This window comes from Symphalangus syndactylus, chromosome 13 (genome assembly GCF_028878055.3).
Source record: "Symphalangus syndactylus isolate Jambi chromosome 13, NHGRI_mSymSyn1-v2.1_pri, whole genome shotgun sequence".
Lineage (NCBI taxonomy): Eukaryota > Metazoa > Chordata > Mammalia > Primates > Hylobatidae > Symphalangus > Symphalangus syndactylus.
Genome location: NC_072435.2, coordinates 59097415 through 59116873, shown reverse-complemented (window position 1 = coordinate 59116873; position 19459 = coordinate 59097415). Strand labels below are relative to the sequence as shown.

At 54.2% G+C, this 19459-nt stretch overlaps 1 protein-coding gene across 14 annotated transcripts; it reads left to right on the top strand.

Annotated features, from left to right (window-relative positions):
• Window positions 1-305: 305 nt before the first annotated feature.
• On the top strand, window positions 306-18041 carry DMKN (dermokine). 14 transcript variants are annotated; one of them, XM_063615047.1, is made up of 19 exons: window positions 312-902; window positions 1162-1362; window positions 1475-1531; window positions 2039-2089; window positions 2259-2588; window positions 3749-3817; window positions 4040-4090; window positions 6092-6127; window positions 6824-6877; window positions 8722-8769; window positions 8943-8990; window positions 11792-11848; window positions 12812-12859; window positions 14411-14458; window positions 14572-14613; window positions 14950-15021; window positions 16398-16421; window positions 16532-16579; window positions 17723-18039. In XM_063615047.1, exons 1-18 carry the CDS (start codon window positions 477-479, stop codon window positions 16577-16579), a joined length of 1710 nt encoding a protein of 569 aa, XP_063471117.1. In that variant the 5' UTR covers window positions 312-476; the 3' UTR covers window positions 17723-18039. The 14 variants fall into 14 exon arrangements, with proteins under 14 accessions (XP_055092288.1, XP_055092289.1, XP_063471117.1 ...); XM_055236313.1 differs by lacking the exons at window positions 2259-2588; window positions 14572-14613 and adding an exon at window positions 8523-8582 and having other exon boundaries at window positions 306-902; window positions 17723-18041; XM_055236314.1 differs by lacking the exons at window positions 2259-2588; window positions 6092-6127; window positions 6824-6877 and adding an exon at window positions 8523-8582 and having other exon boundaries at window positions 306-902; window positions 17723-18041.
• The last annotated feature ends 1418 nt before the right edge of the window (window positions 18042-19459 follow it).

The following is a 19459-nucleotide window of genomic DNA, read 5'->3' as shown; positions in this document are numbered from 1 at the left end:
TCTGTCCCCACCCCACCGCCTCCAGGAGCCAACCTGTCTCCTTGGATGCCCCTGCCCCCACCCAGCTCCCCGAATGCCTGGGGTTGGGAAATGGGAGCACTTTTGCATCACCTCATCCGTTCTCCCTCCCTCCCTGATGAGGCTCACTCTCTGTTTCGACAGAGACTCTGAGACTCACAATAACAGCTGATTACCCTATCGGTGGCTGGGCCCTGAGTCACTGCGGGGAGGGACCTCAGGTTGCCCAGCCCTGTCACCTTCTCCCAACCTAGAGTATAAGGAGTAGTGACAGGGAGGTGGACTCTGAGAAAGCCGGGCAGTTGAGGACAGGAGAGAGAAGGCTGCAGACCCAGAGAGAGGGAGGACAGGGAGTCGGAAGGAGGAGGACAGAGGAGGGCAACAGACACAGAGCAAAGGCGGCAAGGAGGAGACCCTGGTGGGAGGAAGACTCTGGAGAGAGAGGGGGCTGGGCAGAGATGAAGTTCCAGGGGTCCCTGGCCTGCCTCCTGCTGGCCCTCTGCCTGGGCGGTGGGAAGGCTGGCCCCCACCAGAGCGGAGGGGAAAGCACTGGGACAAATATTGGGGAGGCCATTGGGCATGGCATGGGAGATGCCCTGGGCCAAGGGGCGGGAAAGATTATTGGCAAAGAGGCCAGAGGGGCAGCCAGCTCTAAAGTCAGTGAGGCCGTTGGCCAAGGGACCAGAGAAGCAGTCGGCACTGGAGTCAGGCAGGTTCCGGGCTTTGGCGCAGCAGATGATTTGGGCAACAGGGTCGGGGAAGCAGCCCATGCTCTGGGAAACACTGGGCATGAGATTGGCAGACAGGCGGAGGATGTCATTCGACACGGAGCAGATGCTGTCCACGGCTCCTGGCAGGGGGTGCCTGGCCACAGTGGTGCTTGGGTGAGTGACTGCGGGGCCAGGTGTGGAAATGGGAGGCTGTGGGCTGCTGGGCTGAGATTCTTGGGAAACGGTTGAAAGGATGGATGGATCTCTTACTTGCAGCCTTCTGGGGCAGCTTCCTTCTGTGTTCCACCTCCCTCCTATGCCACCCTGGAGTCCCTCTGCCTGTCTCTCTCCCGGTCTCTCTATGATTTGCCCTGGCTCTTCTCTACCAGGGTCACAGATGGCCCCACTAAGTGCAGGTATGTTGTTCTTGCAGGAAACTTCTGGAGGCCATGGCATCTTTGGCTCTCAAGGTGGCCTTGGAGGCCAGGGCCAGGGCAATCCTGGAGGTCTGGGGACTCCGTGGGTCCACGGATACCCCGGAAACTCAGCAGGCAGCTTTGGAATCAACCCTCAGGGAGCTCCCTGGGGTCAAGGAGGCAATGGAGGGCCACCAAACTTTGGGACCAACACTCAGGTAAAGTCACCCCCAGATCTGCTACCTGCTACCTCCCTCCCTCCAAGCCCACATGCTCCGCGTGCCTCCCTGGTCCCTCTGGATCCTACTCTCGGTCTCACCCTCTCTGCAGGGAGCTGTGGCCCAGCCTGGCTATGGTTCAGTGAGAGGCGGCAACCAGAATGAAGGGGTAAGAGGAAGGGGCTGGGAACGAACCGAGAAACCACTGGGTGCAGGCTACGTACGGAGAGCTGGGGAAAGACAAAGAGGAAAGCAAGATGGGGGAGTGGAGGGATTGGGATGAGAGGAAGAGATGAAGCTGGGCAAGGTGGCTCACGCCCGTAATCCCAGCACTTTGGGAGGCCAAGGCACCTGGATCAGCCACTTGGGAGGCTGAGGCAGGAGAATCACTTGAACCTGGGAGATGGAGGTTGCAGTGAGCTGAGACCGCATCACTGCACTCCAGCCTGAGCAAGAGTGAGACTCTGTCTCAAAAAAAAAAAGGAGGAAGAGAGGAAGAGATGGGCCTGGGCCTGGGGAGGAGGCAGATGGGAAGGGGGGGGGGGCGTGGGAGAAACACATTAGGAGAAAGGAAGCCAAGCCCTAAAGAATGGGAGAGGCCTGGCCTGTGTCCATGGCCGAGGCCAACGTCTCTAAACTCACCGTCCTCAAACTCACCGTCCCCTTCGCTCCACAGTGCACTAACCCCCCACCATCTGGCTCAGGCGGAGGCTCCAGCAACTCTGGGGTGAGTGGAGAGGGGCAACCCAGGAGTTGTGCACCAGGAGGAAATGGAGAAGTTCTGCTCCCCTTAGACTGGGCATCATGGAATATGGCCTGGCTGGAGAGGGAGGGAGGAGGGGCCCGTCTTGGTGCTCTGTCTTTAATCCCAGCCCTGCTCCCTTCCTGCCCCTCAGGGAGGCAGTGGCTCACAGTCGGGCAGCAGTGGCAGTGGCAGCAATGGTGACAACAACAATGGCAGCAGCAGTGGTGGCAGCAGCAGTGGCAACAGCAGTGGCAGCAGCAGTGGTGGCAGCAGTGGCAACAGTGGTGGCAGCAGCAGTGGTGGCAGCAGTGGCAACAGTGGTGGCAGCAGCAGTGGTGGCAACAGCAGTGGCAGCAGCAGTGGTGGCAGCAGTGGCAACAGCGGTGGCAGCAGCAGTGGCAACAGCAGTGGCAGCAGCAGTGGTGGCAGCAGTGGCAACAGTGGTGGCAGCAGAGGTGACAGCGGCAGTGAGTCTTCCTGGGTGAGTTTGGCACCTCTGTGGAAGGCTGAGATGGGGTGAGGCCCTAGTGGTCCTTGCCGGGAGAGGGCTCCAAGTTTCTCTGAAAGCTGCCGCTGCCCCAGGATGGGCGGCCTCCCTGACAGTTATCACCCTGAGGCTCCCTCAGCCTCGTGTTCCCCACCCATGCTGTGCCCCTGATACGTGCACTATCGTTTCTGCAAGAGCCACCCCACTGCTTCTGACTCTGTATCCCTATTTTCCACTCTGTGATGGTGGGGACGTTATCCCACCTGTCTAAGCTCTTGCAGTCAAGTCCACTTGGCAAGTCTCAGGAAATCGTGGGGTGGCAGAGAAGAGAGGGGGACATGGGAGAATATGACACTTGTCTGGGAAGCTCCCAGGAGAATGGGGGCAGGACTGTGATCTGGGAGACCTACTGACGCTGACAGGGCGACGGTGCAGACGACATTCACACATGGGGCCCCTGCACGATGGGTGTGAGGGCAGAAAGGGGCGCTGTGACCCCGCAGCTGCCACCCCAGGGCCCCGGGCCTCACTGACTCCAGAGCCGGCAGTCCCTCCAGCCTCCTGGTCAATGGCCTGTCCAACCCCTTGGCTCATGGCCTTTCCCATCCCGTGTCTTGGAGTCGAGCTAGAGAGGGAGCCACATCTGGCTTCCTCGGAGGTCTGGGAAAGGTGTCAGACAGGAGGAGGTGTGTGGACACAAGAAGCCGAATAACCTGAGCTGCTCTCATGCGCCGCTCCCCGTATGATCCTCCTCTCCCCCATCTAGGGCAGTTCTGGGAATGGTGACCAAGGCAGCTACGGCCGCTCCCAGGTGAGGGCTCTAGGGTCCCTTCCACTTGCTGCCCCCTGGTGGCAGGATCGCGGCTAATGCGCGGCCGGGCTCCAGGGGTTCCCACCCCCGGCCTGCGGTGGGCAGCAGCTCAGGTTCTCCAAATCATTGCATAGTTCCAAATACCCTCGGCCACACCTGGCCTTCTCCATGCTCAGAATAACTTCCTGCAGCGACCAACAGGCTAAAGAGGGGGAAGGTCTGGAGGTTGGAAAGAGGACTGGAATCTGATTGGCGTTCCAACAAATCTGTAACACCGCTGGGAACGACTGGGTCCCCTTTAGGTCCTTTAGGACAGCGTTTGAAATCTTGCTTTCCCCTGCAGGGATCCAGCACCGGCTCCTCCTCCGGCAACCACGGTGGGAGTGGCGGAGGAAATGGACATAAACCCGGGGTGAGTGGCTGGCGTGAATCTCCCACCAACCGCGGGAAGAAAAAGGAGAGCAGCTGGTTTCACTCGCAGAATCGGGGAGCCAAGGCTCCGCGGAGATGGGGCTGGATGGCCGCGGAGGTGGAGCGGAAGCGGCTCGCCCCAGGGTTAAAATGCTGCCATTTGGGGGCTGGGACTGGTCTGGGAGGGGACTGAGGGAAAGTCTCCCCTTTCTCTCCCCGGCAGTGTGAAAAGCCAGGGAATGAAGCCCGCGGGACCGGGGAATCTGGGATTCAGGTGAGAACCAAAGTCTCTTAAGTCTCTTGGGCACTGCAGTTCCTGCCTAGGACTGTGCCCGCTCCTCCTAACTCAACTCTCCTCAACCTCCTCCTGCCTTGTCTGCGGGGAACTATTTCGGCAGAAGAAACCAAATGCACTCCTAAAAATGCTAACAATTTCCAAAGTACTAATTAATTGCAAATCTTGCTGTAATATATCTCACCTTATACCACAGATGGGGCTGGGAGAAATCCCATGTAAACTGGTCCTTTTAGAAGCACAATTGTCTTAAATGTCCTCTATTCAACCGGGGAACAGACTGTGGTGAACTCTGGGGGATTCAGAGTGCTTTGGAAAAACATTCCCCCTAGTCATGCTGGAAATGTGGGCTTTATGTCAGCACCTGTGGTGCTGAGAGTTAGTGTCACTGGGATCTTGTGAAAGCGCAGGTTGCTCTAACAGGGCTGGGTGGGGCTGAGCCTGTTAGCCGCGTTGCTAACAAGCTCCTGGGTGAGGCGTTGGTGGGAAAGGACTCACGTGGCCAGGAGCAAGGCCAGACGGGAGGTGCTGGGGCTGAGTAGAGACATCTCTTTTAGGTAATCTATGAGGGATACTAACCTTTTATGGGAACAAACTGGTTTTTAAAAAAAATTTCTCCCCGGCCGGGCGCGGTGGCTCACGCTTGTAATCCCAGCACTTTGGGAGGTCGAGGCGGGCGGATCACGAGGTCAGGAGATCGAGACCACGGTGAAACCCCGTCTCTACTAAAAAATACAAAAAATTAGCCGGGCATGGTGGCGGGCGCCTGTAGTCCCAGCTATTCGGAGAGGCTGAGGCAGGAGAATGGCGTGAACCCGGGAGGCGGAGCTTGCAGTGAGCCGAGATGCGCCACTGCACTCCAGCCTGGGCGACAGAGCGAGACTCCGTCTCAAAAAAAAAAAAAAAAAAAAAAAAAAAATTTCTCCCCATTTGTAACCCTCTTTCTAGTTTGTTTTTGTTTTTTGTTTTTTCTTTTTGAGACGGAGTCCCGCTCTGTCACCCAGGCTGGAGTGCAGTGGTGCGATCTCGGCTCACTGGAACCTCCACCTCCCGGGTTCAAGCGATTCTCTTGCCTCAGCCTCCTGAGTAGCTGGGATTACAGGCACCTGCCACCACCCCTGGCTAATTTTTTTTTTGTATTTTTAGTAGAGACGGGGTTTCACCATGTTGGCCAGGCTGGTCTCAAACTCCTGACCTCAGGTGATCTGTCTGCCTTGGCCTCTCAAACTGCTGGGATTACAGGCATGAGCCACTGCACCCAGACTTTTCTAGTTTTTTAATACACCACAGTTTTAACTATATAAGTAGGCAAAAAGCAGCCATCTTTTCCTCTATGGCTTTTGCTCTTGGTGTACCGCTTTAAGGTTTTTATTTTCTTCTAGCACTATGCATACTCCTGCAATTTCACTTTTTCAATTTAACTGGGATGCATCTGGACTTTGTTTTCCTGTATGCTGTCTAGTCCCACCCCTCCATCTAACCAGACTTACCCTACGTTTTGTATCTGAGCTGTGTGCTCCTTTATGAGGGGAAAACTGGTTAAAAACAGAGGAGAAAATTGATGAGCTAGAACTCATGGCTAGAACTTGGCATTTTCCCCCAAAATACTTCACTGATATTCCCAGTCCCATGTATTCAATTACTTCAACCACCGATTTAAAATGCCTCTTGTAAATACCTTAGTATTTTGGGGAGTTTCTGGGAATTCTGTCGGACAGGGACCACACTGCTTTATTTATGGTAGCTTTAGAGTATGTTACTATCTACCTCTTATCTTCACTTACCATTTATCTTTTCCAGTGCTTTCTTACCTATTCTTAGACTTTTATCCTTCCAAAAAAAATGTCAGTGTTCAGGCCAGTTCCAAAAGAGAGTGCCATTAGGATTGTTAGAGGAATCATATTAAATCAATACATTAATTTTTGGGGGTGGCCTTGGGATCTTCAACAGGGATCTGTGTTTCTTTGTTTCACCCTGCAGGGCTTCAGAGGACAGGGAGTTTCCAGCAACATGAGGGTAAGAGGATGGTAGACGTGGGGGCAGAGACTGTACCGGTAGTAAGTGGGATAGAGGTCTATTCTCCAGGAGCAATACTGGCAGACAGGTGGTCCCACATCCCTGCCAGGTCTACATGAGCGCTCTGGGAATGAGGAAGTACTGATGGGTCTGGGAATTCGCCATGTTTCACAGCAGATAAAGCAGGACTCCAGAGGAGCCCACCTCTCCCTTAAGAGGGGACCAGCCAGTCTACTCTATGCCGCCTCAGCCTCCGCTGGCTCTCCAGCTTTCATCCCCTTTTCTTACTAATGCCAATCAGCCCAGACAGGGTCCTTCAGTTTGAATCAATTTAGTGTAACAGCCTGGCTCACTCCAGCTCCAAAGCCAGGGGAGAATTCAGATGCTTTGCTGGCAAAGCCCTCCCTGATGGATTTTGGGCGGCTTGCAGAAATGAACATAAACAGAGATGGCGATGTTATCTATGGACATCGTAAGTGAGCAGCCATCCGACCCACAGGAGCTTGAAACGAGATCTCAGGGCAGATGGAGCTTCCCTGAGAGAAGGACCTCTTAGGGCTCTGGGAAGTCCTCTGTCATGCTCATGTCTCAGTCCCCCGATTCAGGAATCCCTCGCCGACACCCTGCTTCCCTGCCCTCTCGTCCCCCCGCCCGCCTGCCTCCCCATCAACTCCTCTCCATTTTCTGTCTCCCTAGGAGATAAGCAAAGAGGGCAATCGCCTCCTTGGAGGCTCTGGAGACAATTATCAGGTGAGCCTAAGGGCAGGCAGGGTTGGCTTTAGGAGAAGGGATGGTGAAGCATGCTAAGATCCTGGGAAAAGAAACAAAAATATCAGTTTCTTCTTGCAAGCTGCTCTGAATCTGTGTCCAGTGACCATCGACAGACCAAAACAGGGGTCCGGGATCCCCATCTCCGTCTTCGGTTCATTCATTCCTTCTTTTTGATTTGGATCGGAGCCATGTTACTTTTGTAAGGGGAAAAAACAGATAAAAGTAACAGAAGAATGGTCAAGGGAATTTCCGTACTTAGGGAGGCAGTGTTGAGAAGGAGAAAGTCACTGAGCTTTGAGGTAGAAGATGAGGTTTCAAAAGCCAGCTCTGGCCAGGCACCAGCATAACTGTAATCCCAGCAATTTGGGAGGCTGAGGTGTGGGGAATATTTGAGCCCAGGAGTTTGAGACCAGCCTGAGCAACATAGCAAGACCCTGTCTCTACTTTTTAAAAAGAAAATAATAGGCCGGGCGCAGTGGCTCACACCTGTAATCCTAGCACTTTGAGAGGCCGAGGCGGGTGGATCACCTGAGGTCAGGAGTTCGAAAACAGCCTGGCCAACATAGCGAAACCCCATCTCTACTAAAAATACAAAATTAGCCGGGCATGGTGGCACATGCCTGTAATCCCAGCTACTTGGGAGGCTGAGGCATGAGAATCACTAGAACCTGGGAGGTGGAGATTGTAGTGAGCTGAGATTGTGCCATTGCACTCCAGGCTGGGCAACAAGAGTGAAACTCCATCTCAAACAAACAGAAACAAAAAAAGAAAATAAAATAACTTTTTTTTTTTTTGAGATGGAGTCTCACTCTGTGGCCCAGACTGGAGTGCAGTGGCGCCATCTCAGCTCACTGCAAGCTCCGCCTCCCGAGTTCACACCATTCTCCTGCCTCAGCCTCTGGAGTAGCTGGGACTACAGGCGCCCGCCACCACGCCCAGCTAATTTTTTTTTGCATTTTTAGTAGAGGTGGGGTTTTACCGTGTTAGCCAGGATGGTCTCGATCTCCTGACCTTGTGACCCGCCCTCCTCGGCCTCCCAAAGTGCTGGGATTACAGGCGTGACCCACTGTGCCCAGCCTCAAAAAAATTTAAGATATATATTAAAAACACCACCAGCTCTATCATGTCATCTGTGTATCTTCAGGCAAGTCAGCTAACCTCCCTGAGCCTGAGCTTCCTCCGGTAAAATGAGGACAGTGAAGCCTGACTCACGCAGCCTTCAGTTACTGTACAGCTTTCCATGTCACCACCAGACCAAGGTGTTGTGGAGTCCAGACTCTGGAGACAGATGCTGCATAAGGCACGGTGCTTGGCGTGCCGTGGGACTACACGTTAGCTAATCTCATTTACTTGAGGTGTTTTGGGGACAGACCAGGACGGAGGCAAGAGTCTGAATATTGAGATTCAGGGGACTGGATGGGGTTCCATGAGAGCAAGCCATTCTAAGAAGGCTTTCCCAGGTGAACTTTTAGGTGCTGTGTAAGGAAGAGAAGGCAGCTTTACAGAGAGGAGGACAGGAAGCCTGGACTGAGGTGGGGATGAAGCAATCCGGGGCAGGTTGACAGGTGGCAGGCATCATAGGACGCATAAGCCTTGGACATCGGTCCCCCTTTTCCCCACCCAGGGGCAAGGGTCCAGCTGGGGCAGTGGAGGAGGTGACGCTGTTGGTGGAGTCAATACTGTGGTGAGTGGAGGCGACACTCCACCTTGGGCTGGGACCACAGTGTCACGCAATCCTCGCCTTCCCTCCTGCCACTCAGATCTCCCGACTCTGGCTCACAAAGTGGGTTCTTCTCTCATCCCATATCTCCTTGGTTCCGTAGAACTCTGAGACGTCTCCTGGGATGTTTAACTTTGACACTTTCTGGAAGGTGAGTTCTGCGAGATGGCTCTGTTCACTCGCATTTGAAAAACCAACCCCTGCCCTTGGCCCCGCAGGCTGGGGTCCTCTTTCCAAACCAACAGTCAGCAGTGGCCCTTGACCTCTCTCGGCCAATTACCTTATGACTCAATTTGGCCATTCTTCTTTTTGTTTCCTCCACAGAAATTTAAATCCAAGCTGGGTTTCATTAACTGGGATGCCATAAACAAGGTAAGGGCTGGAAGTCTTCGTCGGAGAGGGGTATAGGGAAGAAAGCTAAACCTCCGCTCGGTGAGCTGGGGAAACAGTGATGCTGGCCACTAAGGAAGCATTTAGGCCAGTGCTAAAAACAAAAACTAAACACACTGGGGGTGGAGGAGGGAGGACAGAGGAGACTTGAAAAGAGGGGGAGAATCTGGAGCAGCTGAGATTGAGGATGAGCAGAGGGGACAGGCTTCTTTGCTGCTTCAACATATAGACCCGAGCAGGTCCTGAACCTCACTTTCCCCTTTGAGATGGGGAAGGTTAAGGGGAGAGTAGATTGACTCCTAGAGGGCACATGGAATGAGGAGTGAGGTGGAGCTAAGAGGCCCCGAGAGGAAGGGCACCCAGAGAGCCTCAGGGGTGACAAGCATTAGTCTCTCCCGCACAAACAAAAACACAGCTGGGGTGCGGAACCCCTCCCTCCTTCCTCCCTGCCCACCCTTCCCTCTTGCAGGGGAACCCCTGGCCAGGCTGCTTTGATACCTGAGTAGCACAGGCACCTCTAGAGTAGAGGGGGCTGGACTGGCAGGGAGGGGAGGAAGGACAGGCGGACAACCCACGCAGACACACCCCCGGCAGAAGCTGTGATTGGTGATTGGAGGATGGGTTTTTGAGACACCCTATTTTTTTTTTTTTTAAGAATATGAATTAATTGTCAAAGTTTAAACATGGAGAGACTTCACATAATGATTTGGATTTCTGGTTTCTTTCAAAAACTTTGCCAACACTGGGTTCCATTTCCATGGGGTGGAGTTAGGCTAGAGCTGTGAAACAGCTGCTGCTTGGCCCAGGTAGGGGGTGTTGGGAATGGGTGGGGGGGTCACTCCCTAGTAGCCAGACTGTCCCTACCTGTCACAGTCATTTTAGCCACCTGACTGGCCCCTGGGAGCAGTGGAGTTTCTGGCCTTTAATGTAAAAGAAAGAAGACTGGGCTCAGGAAAATCTAAGTCTGACCTTTTAGGAAGGAGGTTGAGGAGACAGGAGAGTACAGATGTTCCCACCCAGCTACAGTGGATTCTTGTTCTCTGTTTCTTTTCTTTTCTTTTCTTTTTTCTTTCTTTCTTTTTCTTTTTCTTTTTTTTTTGTGAGACGGAGTCTTGCTCTGTCACCCAGGTTGGAGTGTGGTGGTTCGATCTCGGCTCAATGCAACCTCTGCCTCCTGGGTTCAAAATGATTCTCCTGCCTCAGCTGCTCCAGTAGCTGGGTTTACAGGTGCCCGCCACCACGCCCGGGTAATTTTTGTATTTTTAGTAGAGACGGGTTTCACTATGTTGGCCAGGCTTGTCTCGAACTCCTGACCTCCAGTGATCTGCCTGGCTTGGCCTCCCAAAATGTTGGGATTACAGGCATGAGTCACTGCATCCGGCCTCTGTGTTTCATGGAGAACGGTTTCTGGTAGGAGCAAGGCTCTTTCCTGGGTCACTGGGAACTTAGGGTCTGATGGGAGAGCCGGGGCACATACAGACGCTTCCCAGAGAGCCAGGACAGACAGCCTGCCAGTTTTGCCCATCTAGGGCGGCAGTCGAGGGAGTGATCGCAGTGAGGCAGGATCCGTCTGGGCCAGCTCCTCAAGGGGCAGATCTCCTAGAAAGCAGGGCAGGGCAGAGGTGGGCAGGGGAGAGAATGGAGCCCCATTCTTCACAATGGGGTGAGGGAGCTGAGGACTTCAGCCAGAGTGAGGAGGGAGCAGAGGGGAACGCAGTGTCATGTTCCTGACGAGGCAGGGGGTTCTTAAGCCCAAGCCGGGATATCTGGGTTTGTTTGGATAGCAGCGGTGGGCAGAAAGGTCCCTGTGGATTTCTGGAGCAGGGGTCTCTCATACCCTCGTGCTGGCTCGCGATGCCCCGGGATTCCTATTCCTCAAGCTCTCTCTTAGAACCTATTTCTGGCTGGGCGCGGTGGCTCACGCCTGTAATCCTAGCACTTTGGGAGGCCGAGACTGGCAGATCACTTGAGGTCAGGAGTCTGAAACCAGCCTGGCAAATGTGGCGAAACCCCATCTCTACTAAAAATATAAAAATTAGCCAGATGTGGTGGTGTGCGCCTGTAGTCCCAGCTACTTGGGAGGCTGAGGCAGGAGAATCGCTTGAACCTGGGAGGCGGAGGTTGCGGTGAGCTGATATCGCACCACTGCACTCCAGCCTGGGCGACACAGCGAGACTCCAACTCAAAAAAAAAAAAAAAAAAAAGAACCTGTTTCTTTGCCCAGGACCAGAGAAGCTCTTGCATCCCATGACCTCCAGACAAGGAGCTACCAGATTGGATGGGAGCCCCCACACTCCCTCCTTAAAACACCACCCTCTCATCATGAATCTCAGCCCTTGCCCTTGAAATAAACCTTAGCTGCCCCACACTCCTGGTCTCTGCTCCTTTCTTACGTCTCTGCTGTTGTCCGGGGTGGTGTGGAAGGGGTGGCTGCGGCCCCACAGCTTCGGGAAATGGGCTGGAGGAGGCCCGGCAGGTGGAAAGGGGAGGCTCTGAGGCAGGTCCTAGTCTTGAGGTTTTGCTAGAATTAGGTTCTGCTGGAGGCTGGGGAACTTGGGATAGAAGACATTGTATGCTCTGGGACAGGGAGAGTTGGTTAGTGTCTCTCTCTCTCCCTGTTTCCCAAAATGGTTTCCTGGTGTCCCTAAAGACTCCCAGCTCCTCCCATCCCCAACCTTAGTCACAATGACATTCTGAAGGCTGAGAAAGGGCAGTAGCGGGAGGAGGGGTGGGTGAGTGGGCCCAGGCTCTCTGCTAACCTGCTCCCCACCTTTCATCCACAGAACCAGGTCCCGCCCCCCAGCACCAGAGCCCTCCTCTACTTCAGCCGACTCTGGGAGGTAGGAGAATTCTTGCTGTTTGAAGAACTGGGGGCCTGGCCCTCCTGACTCTCCCCAAGCCTCCCTCAAGGCAGCCACCCTCTGCTCCAACCACCTGTCTCAAAACTCCCCCTTTTCTTTTTTTTTTTTTTTGAGACAGTCTCGCTCTATCACCCAGGCTGGAGTACAGTGGCGCTATCTCGGCTCACCGCAAACTCATGCCTCCCGGGTTCACGCCATTCTCCTGCCTCAGCCTCCCAAGTAGCTGGGACTACAGGCGCCTGCCACCGGGCCCAGCCAATTTTTTTTTTTGTATTTTTAGTAGAGACGGGCTTTATACTGTGTTAGCCAGGATGGTCTCAATCTCCTGACCTTGTGATCCACCTGCCTCGGCATCCCAAAGTGCTGGGATTACAGGCGTGAGCCACCGCGCCTGGCCAACTCCCCCTCTTCATTTTTTTTTTTTTTTTTTTTTTTTTTTTTGAGACGGAGTCTCGCTCTGTTGCCCAGGCTGGAGTGCAGTGGCGCAATCTCGGCTCACTGCAAGCTCTGCCTCCTGGGTTCACGCCATTCTCCTGCCTCAGCCTCTCCGAGTAGCTGGGACTACAGGCGCCCGCCACCACGCCCGGCTAATTTTTTGTATTTTTAGTAGAGACGGGGTTTCACCGTCGTCTCGATCTCCTGACCTCGTGATCCGCCCGCCTCGGCCTCCCAAAGTGCTGGGATTACAAGCGTGAGCCACCGCGCCCGGCCCCCCTCTTCATTTTTGAGACAGCTCATCCAAATCTTATCACCCATATCTTATCACCAATACCATCTCGAGTGCTGACACCCTCAATCTCCCACGTGCTTACCTTCCTCCAACCCCAAACCACACCCAAAAGCTCCTTCCTACCTGAGATCTGGAAACTCCCCCAATTTGCTGTATAGACCACCCCGTGGGTTCTGCCTCCCTCGCCCACTCTGCCCTCCTTCTCCCTGCAGGATTTCAAACACAACACTCCTTTCCTCAACTGGAAAGCAATTATTGAGGTAAGGCGGACAGGACTTCTCAGCTCTGGGACACAGGGTTTGGGGCCCTGGGTGAGCCGCTGACCCAGGTGTCTGTCCCAGCTTCTTCCCCTCCCTTCCCACTTTCCCAGGCTTTGTGCAATCCCGAGTGGGGGTGGGGTGAGAGGGAGAAGCCGTGAGTCACTGAGGAGCAGGGTGGGAGGACCTCCCTAGGATAAAAGCTGAGGCCGAGGGCTGGGACCTCCACAAGCACATGAACATGAAGCTGGCCACTGCCTCTGCTCTGCTCCTGCTCCTGCTGGGCCTGGCCTGGACCCAGGGGAGCCATGGCTGGGTGGGTACCACAGTGTGCGCAGGTGCAGGGAGACCGCGTTGTGGGGAAGAAGGGGCCGAGGCTGGGGCATGGGGAGGACAGCTGAGGCGGAACGGGAGGGCGGTATGCAGGGGTCAGGTCCCTGTCTAGTGGAGGCAGCTGCTGAGGGTCTGAAGACCTGTGTCAGGGAGGATGGGGAGGACCTTGGGTGGTGCCGAAGACCACGCTCCAATTCTGCATGGCCAGTAGCCTTTGAGGAACATGACCCGTGGGCACTGAGGCAAGGGCTGCCTGCTCCCACGTCTACGTGTGCCAAGTATATGAGGCCGGACAGGTGGGGCCCTGCGAGGGGGGGGTCGAGGCACTCCAGCTAAGTGCGGTCATGCATGCGTGTGTGAACAGGGTGGCGTGTCGTCTGATGTTTCATGAAGAACCAGGATGCTGATCTCTAATTGTAACTAATTTAATTTTTAAGTAGACCAAGCAAAAAATACCTGGAGGCCCATGGTCAACCAGTTTGTGACCTCAGCGTTAGGGCTTGCAGTGGGGTTTAGGTTCAAGGTCAGGTATGGATAAGGCAGAGTTAATGCTGGAGTCAGGACTTCACTGTCACTCTGTGTGTGTGTGTGGCGGGGCAGACGGTCCAAGTGGAGAAGCCGTTATGGCAGGAACTCAACTTCTTTTCAATGCTTAGAGTTTCTCCTCCTGCGCTGGGGCTGGGGGGTGTCCGGCGCATCCGCAGTGTCTTAAGTTACTTTATCTGTTTTCTTGTATTTCTCTTTTTTTGCTTCCTGCAGTCCAGAGCTAACCTAAGCACATAGCTTCTGCAGATAACAACCCCTCCTTCAAGCACCCAGTGGGGCATGGCATCGGTGTGCAGGGCCTACGGGCCTACGGGCAGAGCAGCAGGACTTGGTGCAGGCAGAAGGCGGGCTGGGCTGCGGTGCCTGGGTCTGCCCCAGAGGAGCCTGCATGGTTGCAGCTCACTTGTTCTAGCTCAGTCTTAGGCTGGAGCTGCCAACTCTCCCAGGGCATGGGTGGGGAAGGTGTTGCCAAACCTGGTTCTCTCCCTGGCTCCCAACGCTGAGTGTGGATATCTGTCTTCTATCTATCTGGGCCATCAGCTCCTCCAGGCTCACTGCCTTCTCTATAGGTAGCACGTGGAAAGGGGTGGGGTGAGGGAGAAACTGGGGCTCTGGAAGCCCGGCAATGCCTGCATGACTACGGAGGCACAAACTGTGGCCCCTTCTTCCTTTCAGGGTGCGGACGCATCGTCACTGCAGAAACGTGCAGGCAGAGCCGATCAGGTGAGTCTCTGTCCTCAGGTTCCCCTGCAGGGCCCTTGGTCCCCCTTGGCTTTGCTCCCGGGTCTGGGCAATCTGAAATTCTCTTTCACCCCTCCATTCAATGGCTTTCTCAGCCGGGTGCAGGATGGCAGGAGGTGGCAGCTGTAACTTCCAAGGTGAGACATCTACCACGGACCCGCTGGGTTAGGTCCTGGCACTTCTTTTCTTGGTCTCCTACCCTCACCTCCCAAGTAACACTTGAAGAGTTGGGAGAGTTCTCGAGGGCACGAGGAGGAGGCGGTGGGCATTTGGGCTAGGACAGTAAAGGCAGGTGAGGGTGGGGGCTCTGGCTGGCTGGAGGCGATTCTATAAAAGAAAACACGTGACACAAGGAGGGGAGAAGGCAGGCGTTTTAGGAAAGGTCTGGTCCAGGCAGGAAGGTGGGATGTTTATTCCAGAGCAAAATGTCCTTCATCCGTTTGTTCTAACCCCCATGCCCACTTCTTCCACAGAGCTATAATTATAACCAGCATGCGTATCCCACTGCCTATGGTGGGCAGTACTCAGTCAAGACCCCTGCAAAGGTGAGACCTGCAACTGCCCTGTCTTCCCGCTGGGGGCTCTGCATGGGGGACGGGGAGAGAGGCTTTCACTGCCTGGGTCCTCTGGGTTGGTTGCCTGAGGCTGGATCCCGCTCTCTTTGAGTCCAGGCCTCCCCACCCCTTTGCAAGGGAGACTCGGGTCCCCTGAGACAGTTTGGAAGTGGAGGGCAGGAGGGTTCAATGCGCCTCACACCCACCCAGTCAGAAAAGATTAAAAAGGAACAGCAGCAACATAGAAAACTAAGAACCAACACCCTCTCCAAGAAGAATATAGGCTTTAAAAAATCATGACACCTGCAAAACACACGAGCAGCTCTTCCTCACAGGTTCCCTCTCTGTGGACCCTTTTTTTTTTTTTTTTTTTTTTTTGACAGAGTCTTGCTTAGTCGCCCAGGCTGGAGTGCAGTGGCGTAATCTCCGCTCACTGCAAGCTCCACCTCCTGGGTTCACGCCATTCTCCTGCCTTAGCCTCCCAAGTAGCTGGGACTACAGGCGCCCACCACCACGTCCGGCTATTTTTTTTGTATTTTTAGTAGAGACAGGGTTTCACCATGTTAGCCAGGATGGTCTTGATCTCCTGACCTCATGATCCACCCTCCTCGGCCTCCCAAAGTGCTGGGATTACAGGTGTGAGCCACCGAGCCCGGCCACTGTGGACCTTTTTTTTAGGGGGGAAGATGGAATGGAGGGTGAGGAAAGCAGACTAGCACTTAGGGGAGGCCGGCCTGGGAATGCCTGGCTGGCGGTTAAATGAATGCTTTATTCCACAAAGGAAATGAAAAGAAAAAATAAGTGAGAATTTGGTTTCATTCCGTTGCAAAGAAGGCAATCTCATAACATCAGTAAATGAATATTACAAATTCGGCTGACAAAGCAATAGCAGGCTGGGTATTTCCATCTCTCACGACAATAAAGTCCCCGCCTTTGGGGAGAGGACCTTCCACTGAGAGACAAGAAACTACAGGCTGGTGAGAGGAGGGACATGCAGCTTCTACTGCCTGTGGCTTCCACTCTGCTGGGTTATCTGTGGCAATGTCTACCCACCTGGCAGGCCGAAGGGAGGCCTATCCTCTTTTGACCCCCTTGGTCAGTACGTGCCCAGGAACCATGCTCAATATCATCTTGGATCAAGTGCACTCAGGATGATAAATGCCGTGAAACCAACTCCACAGGCTGAATGTCCACAGTCAGACTGGAAAACCTTGGTGATAGCCCTGGTGTGAGCCTGCCCTTGCTGCTGGGCCCTTCATGAGCCCGGAGGCCATGGCAGGGTACAGGGGGGTACCCTGGCAGGGTACAGGGTACAGGGTACAGGGGGGCCATGAGCCCCACATCACTTTCCTTTGATCTTTTTGCAGGGGGGAGTCTCGCCTTCTTCCTCGGTGAGTATGGGGGACTGAGCTTCATCTGGCTGGAGAGAGAAGGGGCCTGAGGCCAGAGGGTGTGGAAGGGACCCTGTGGTGGCCACTCAGACTTTCTCTTTTTCCGGCAGGCTTCCCGGGTGCAACCTGGCCTGCTGCAGTGGGTGAAGTTTTGGTAGGTGAGTGTCAGAGTGAGCCGACCCAGGCCACATCCTGGGGGTGGAGGCACAGTCACCCGGGGCAGGGCCGGGATCTTGGTATATCCTCAGATCTCAGTGGGCAGCAACATGAAGTCAAGTATGCTCTGGGTGGACGCTCTAAAGGTGTTAAGGAAGAGGGGACCTCATGGTGGGGTGTGGAGAAAGACCCATAATAAAGTGATCTGGGGCCGGGTGCGGTGGCTTAATGCCTGTAATCTCTGCGCTTTGGGAGGCTGAGGTGGGAGGATCACTTGAGGCTGGGAGTTTGAGACCAGACTGGGCAATATAGCAAGACCCCATCTCTAAACAAAACAAAACAAAACAAAACAAACCATTCCAGCCTGGGAAACATGGCAAAACCCCCTCTCTACTAAAAATACAAAAAATTAGCCAGGTGAGGTGGTGCATGACTGTAATCCCAGCTACTCCGGAGGCTGAGGTGGGAGAATCACCTGAGCTTGGGAGGTTGAGTCTGCAGTGAACTGCGATCGCGCCACTGTACTCCAGCCTGGGCAATCACATGAGACCTTGTTTCAAAACAAACAAACAAATGAAAAACATTAGCCCCACATGGTGACACATGCCTGTAGTTCCAGCTACTTGGAAGGCAGAGGCAGGAAGATAGCTTGAGCCCAGGAGTTCAAAGCTGCAGTGAGCTATGATCACACTACTACACTCCAGTCTGGGCAACAGAGGGAGACCCTGTCTCTAAAAAAAAAAGAGAGAGAGAGAGAAAGAAAGAAACAAAGGGAGAAAGGAAGAAAGAAAATGACCTAGGGCCCTCGGAAAGCACCCTAAGGTGGGACCACACAGGCACAGCTCTGAGAAGAGAAGATGGTGTAGGACCGGGATAGGGATGTTACAGGGGAACTGTGGAGAAAAGAGCCTCCTGGTGGAAGCGTTCAGAGGTGGGACGCAGCGAGGCTGCATGGGTGAGAGGTGATAGCTTAGCTCGGCAGAACCACAAATTCTGTTTTAGGTGGAGCAAAAGTGAGGGGCACCACAGGCGAACAGGTAGGACAGCAAAAGAATAGTGGGTGCCCAGACGGTGGGTGAAAAGATGCACTGTTTCCGCAGGCTTAGGAGTAGCCACGTGCTACCATTTGATTTTTTTTCTTCTAGGCAATTTCTTCCAACCACCGCCGAGGCCCCGAAAAGCACTGGTCGTCAGGGAGCTCCTCCCCTTGGCCCCCAGCCTGTGCCAGCCCTGGCCCGGCTGCCGCACCTCTGTTTCCTAGGCTGGGGACCCAGCTTGTCTCTCCTTGTTTCTTCCTGCTGCACTGTGGTGCTTCAGTGACCACCAGCCTCATCGGATATACCAGCATCTTTCTCTACCTGCTCCCTTTTGTGACCTGAAGTCACTGTGACAGTTCTCCAGGAAGGAGGAGCTTCCTACTTTTGAGTTTCTCTGTGGAAATAAAACATGAATCTTGTTTCCCTACGACTTTCTCAAATTTTATTCTTTAATGCTATGTTGATGGCCTAGCTCAGGGAGGATGGAAGAGTGATTCAGTGGCAGCTAATCTGCCTTCTGCCTGAAACTGGTATAAAGCACAGAGGGTGAGAGAGATGAGACCTGGGATTTATTTCTGACAAGCAGCCTGCATTATGCCTCAGTTTCCTCATCTGTAAAAAAATAATCATTGCCCAACCTATATCTGAATACCATTCTTTTTTTTTTTTTTTGAGACTGAATCTCACTCTGTGGCCCAGGCTGGAGTGCAGTGGCACGATCTTGGCTCACTGCAACCTCCGCCTCCTGGGTTCATGCAATTCTCCTGCTTCAGCCTCCTGAGTAGCTAGGATTACACTCATGCGCCACCACACCTGGCTAATTTTTGTATCTTTGGTACAGATGGGGTTTCACCATGTTGGCCAGGGTGTTCTCGAACTCCTGACCTCAGGTGATCCACCCGCCTCAGCCTCCCAAAGTTGCTGGGATTACAGGCGTAAGCCACCATGCCGGCTTGAATACTGTTCTTTTTGCACTTGAAGCAGCCACAGGTGTTTTGTCGGCCTGAAAAAGCGACAATGGAAATATTCAAGTCAGGAGCAGGGGGAAAGAGGTTGTTCAAAACGGGAGGTCAGTCCCAGAAGGTCAGGGAGAGGGCAGGCAACAGGAGCGAGGTGCTGGTAGAGACTGTGCTTATCCACATGGACAGGCTGCTGTGGGGATAGGGGCGTGGTTGGGGAGACGAGCTTAGGAAGTTGGGGGCACTGGATCTAACCCAGGGCCTTATCTCAGGCACTGAGTGCCCTGTGTTTCCAGGATACAGAGGAAGGGAGGCAGAACACTTCCGTCCCATCACTGTACCAATGAAACAGGAGAGGCTGCGGCGCAGGCTGAGCCAGGCTTATCCCACGCTGAAGAGCCCTTGGGACTGGGCTGCGGGTCTGCAGTTGGAGCCCCTAAGTCCCACCAAGCTGGTCCAACATGCCCGGATTAAGGATCCCCCACCCCTTTGTCCCCCTGGCATCCCTGCAGGGACAGGAAGTAAAAGGTGGACAGGAGGCGCCCTGCCAGCCTAAGTGACTCCCTCCAGGTTTGAGTTCCCTGAGGACATGGCCCCCATCTGCCTAGGTCACTCTCCACCCACAGGACAGGCACAGGGTCTCAAACAGTGGATGTATACGTGAAAGAAACCCGGCTCAGAACTGACTTGAGGAGACCAAGCTGACCCAGTCGGCCTGCCTGGGAGGGCCGCTCCTCTGCTCGGCCTCCCTTCTCTCCTGGGTCCTGAAATCCTGACGCTGGTTTGTACTTGTCCTCCGGGGTTCAACGCCATAGGAGGGCCTTGCAGTACCTCCTAGAGGCCACAGGGGGAGAGCGCGGGGCTCTCCCAGGGAGGACGCTCCGTC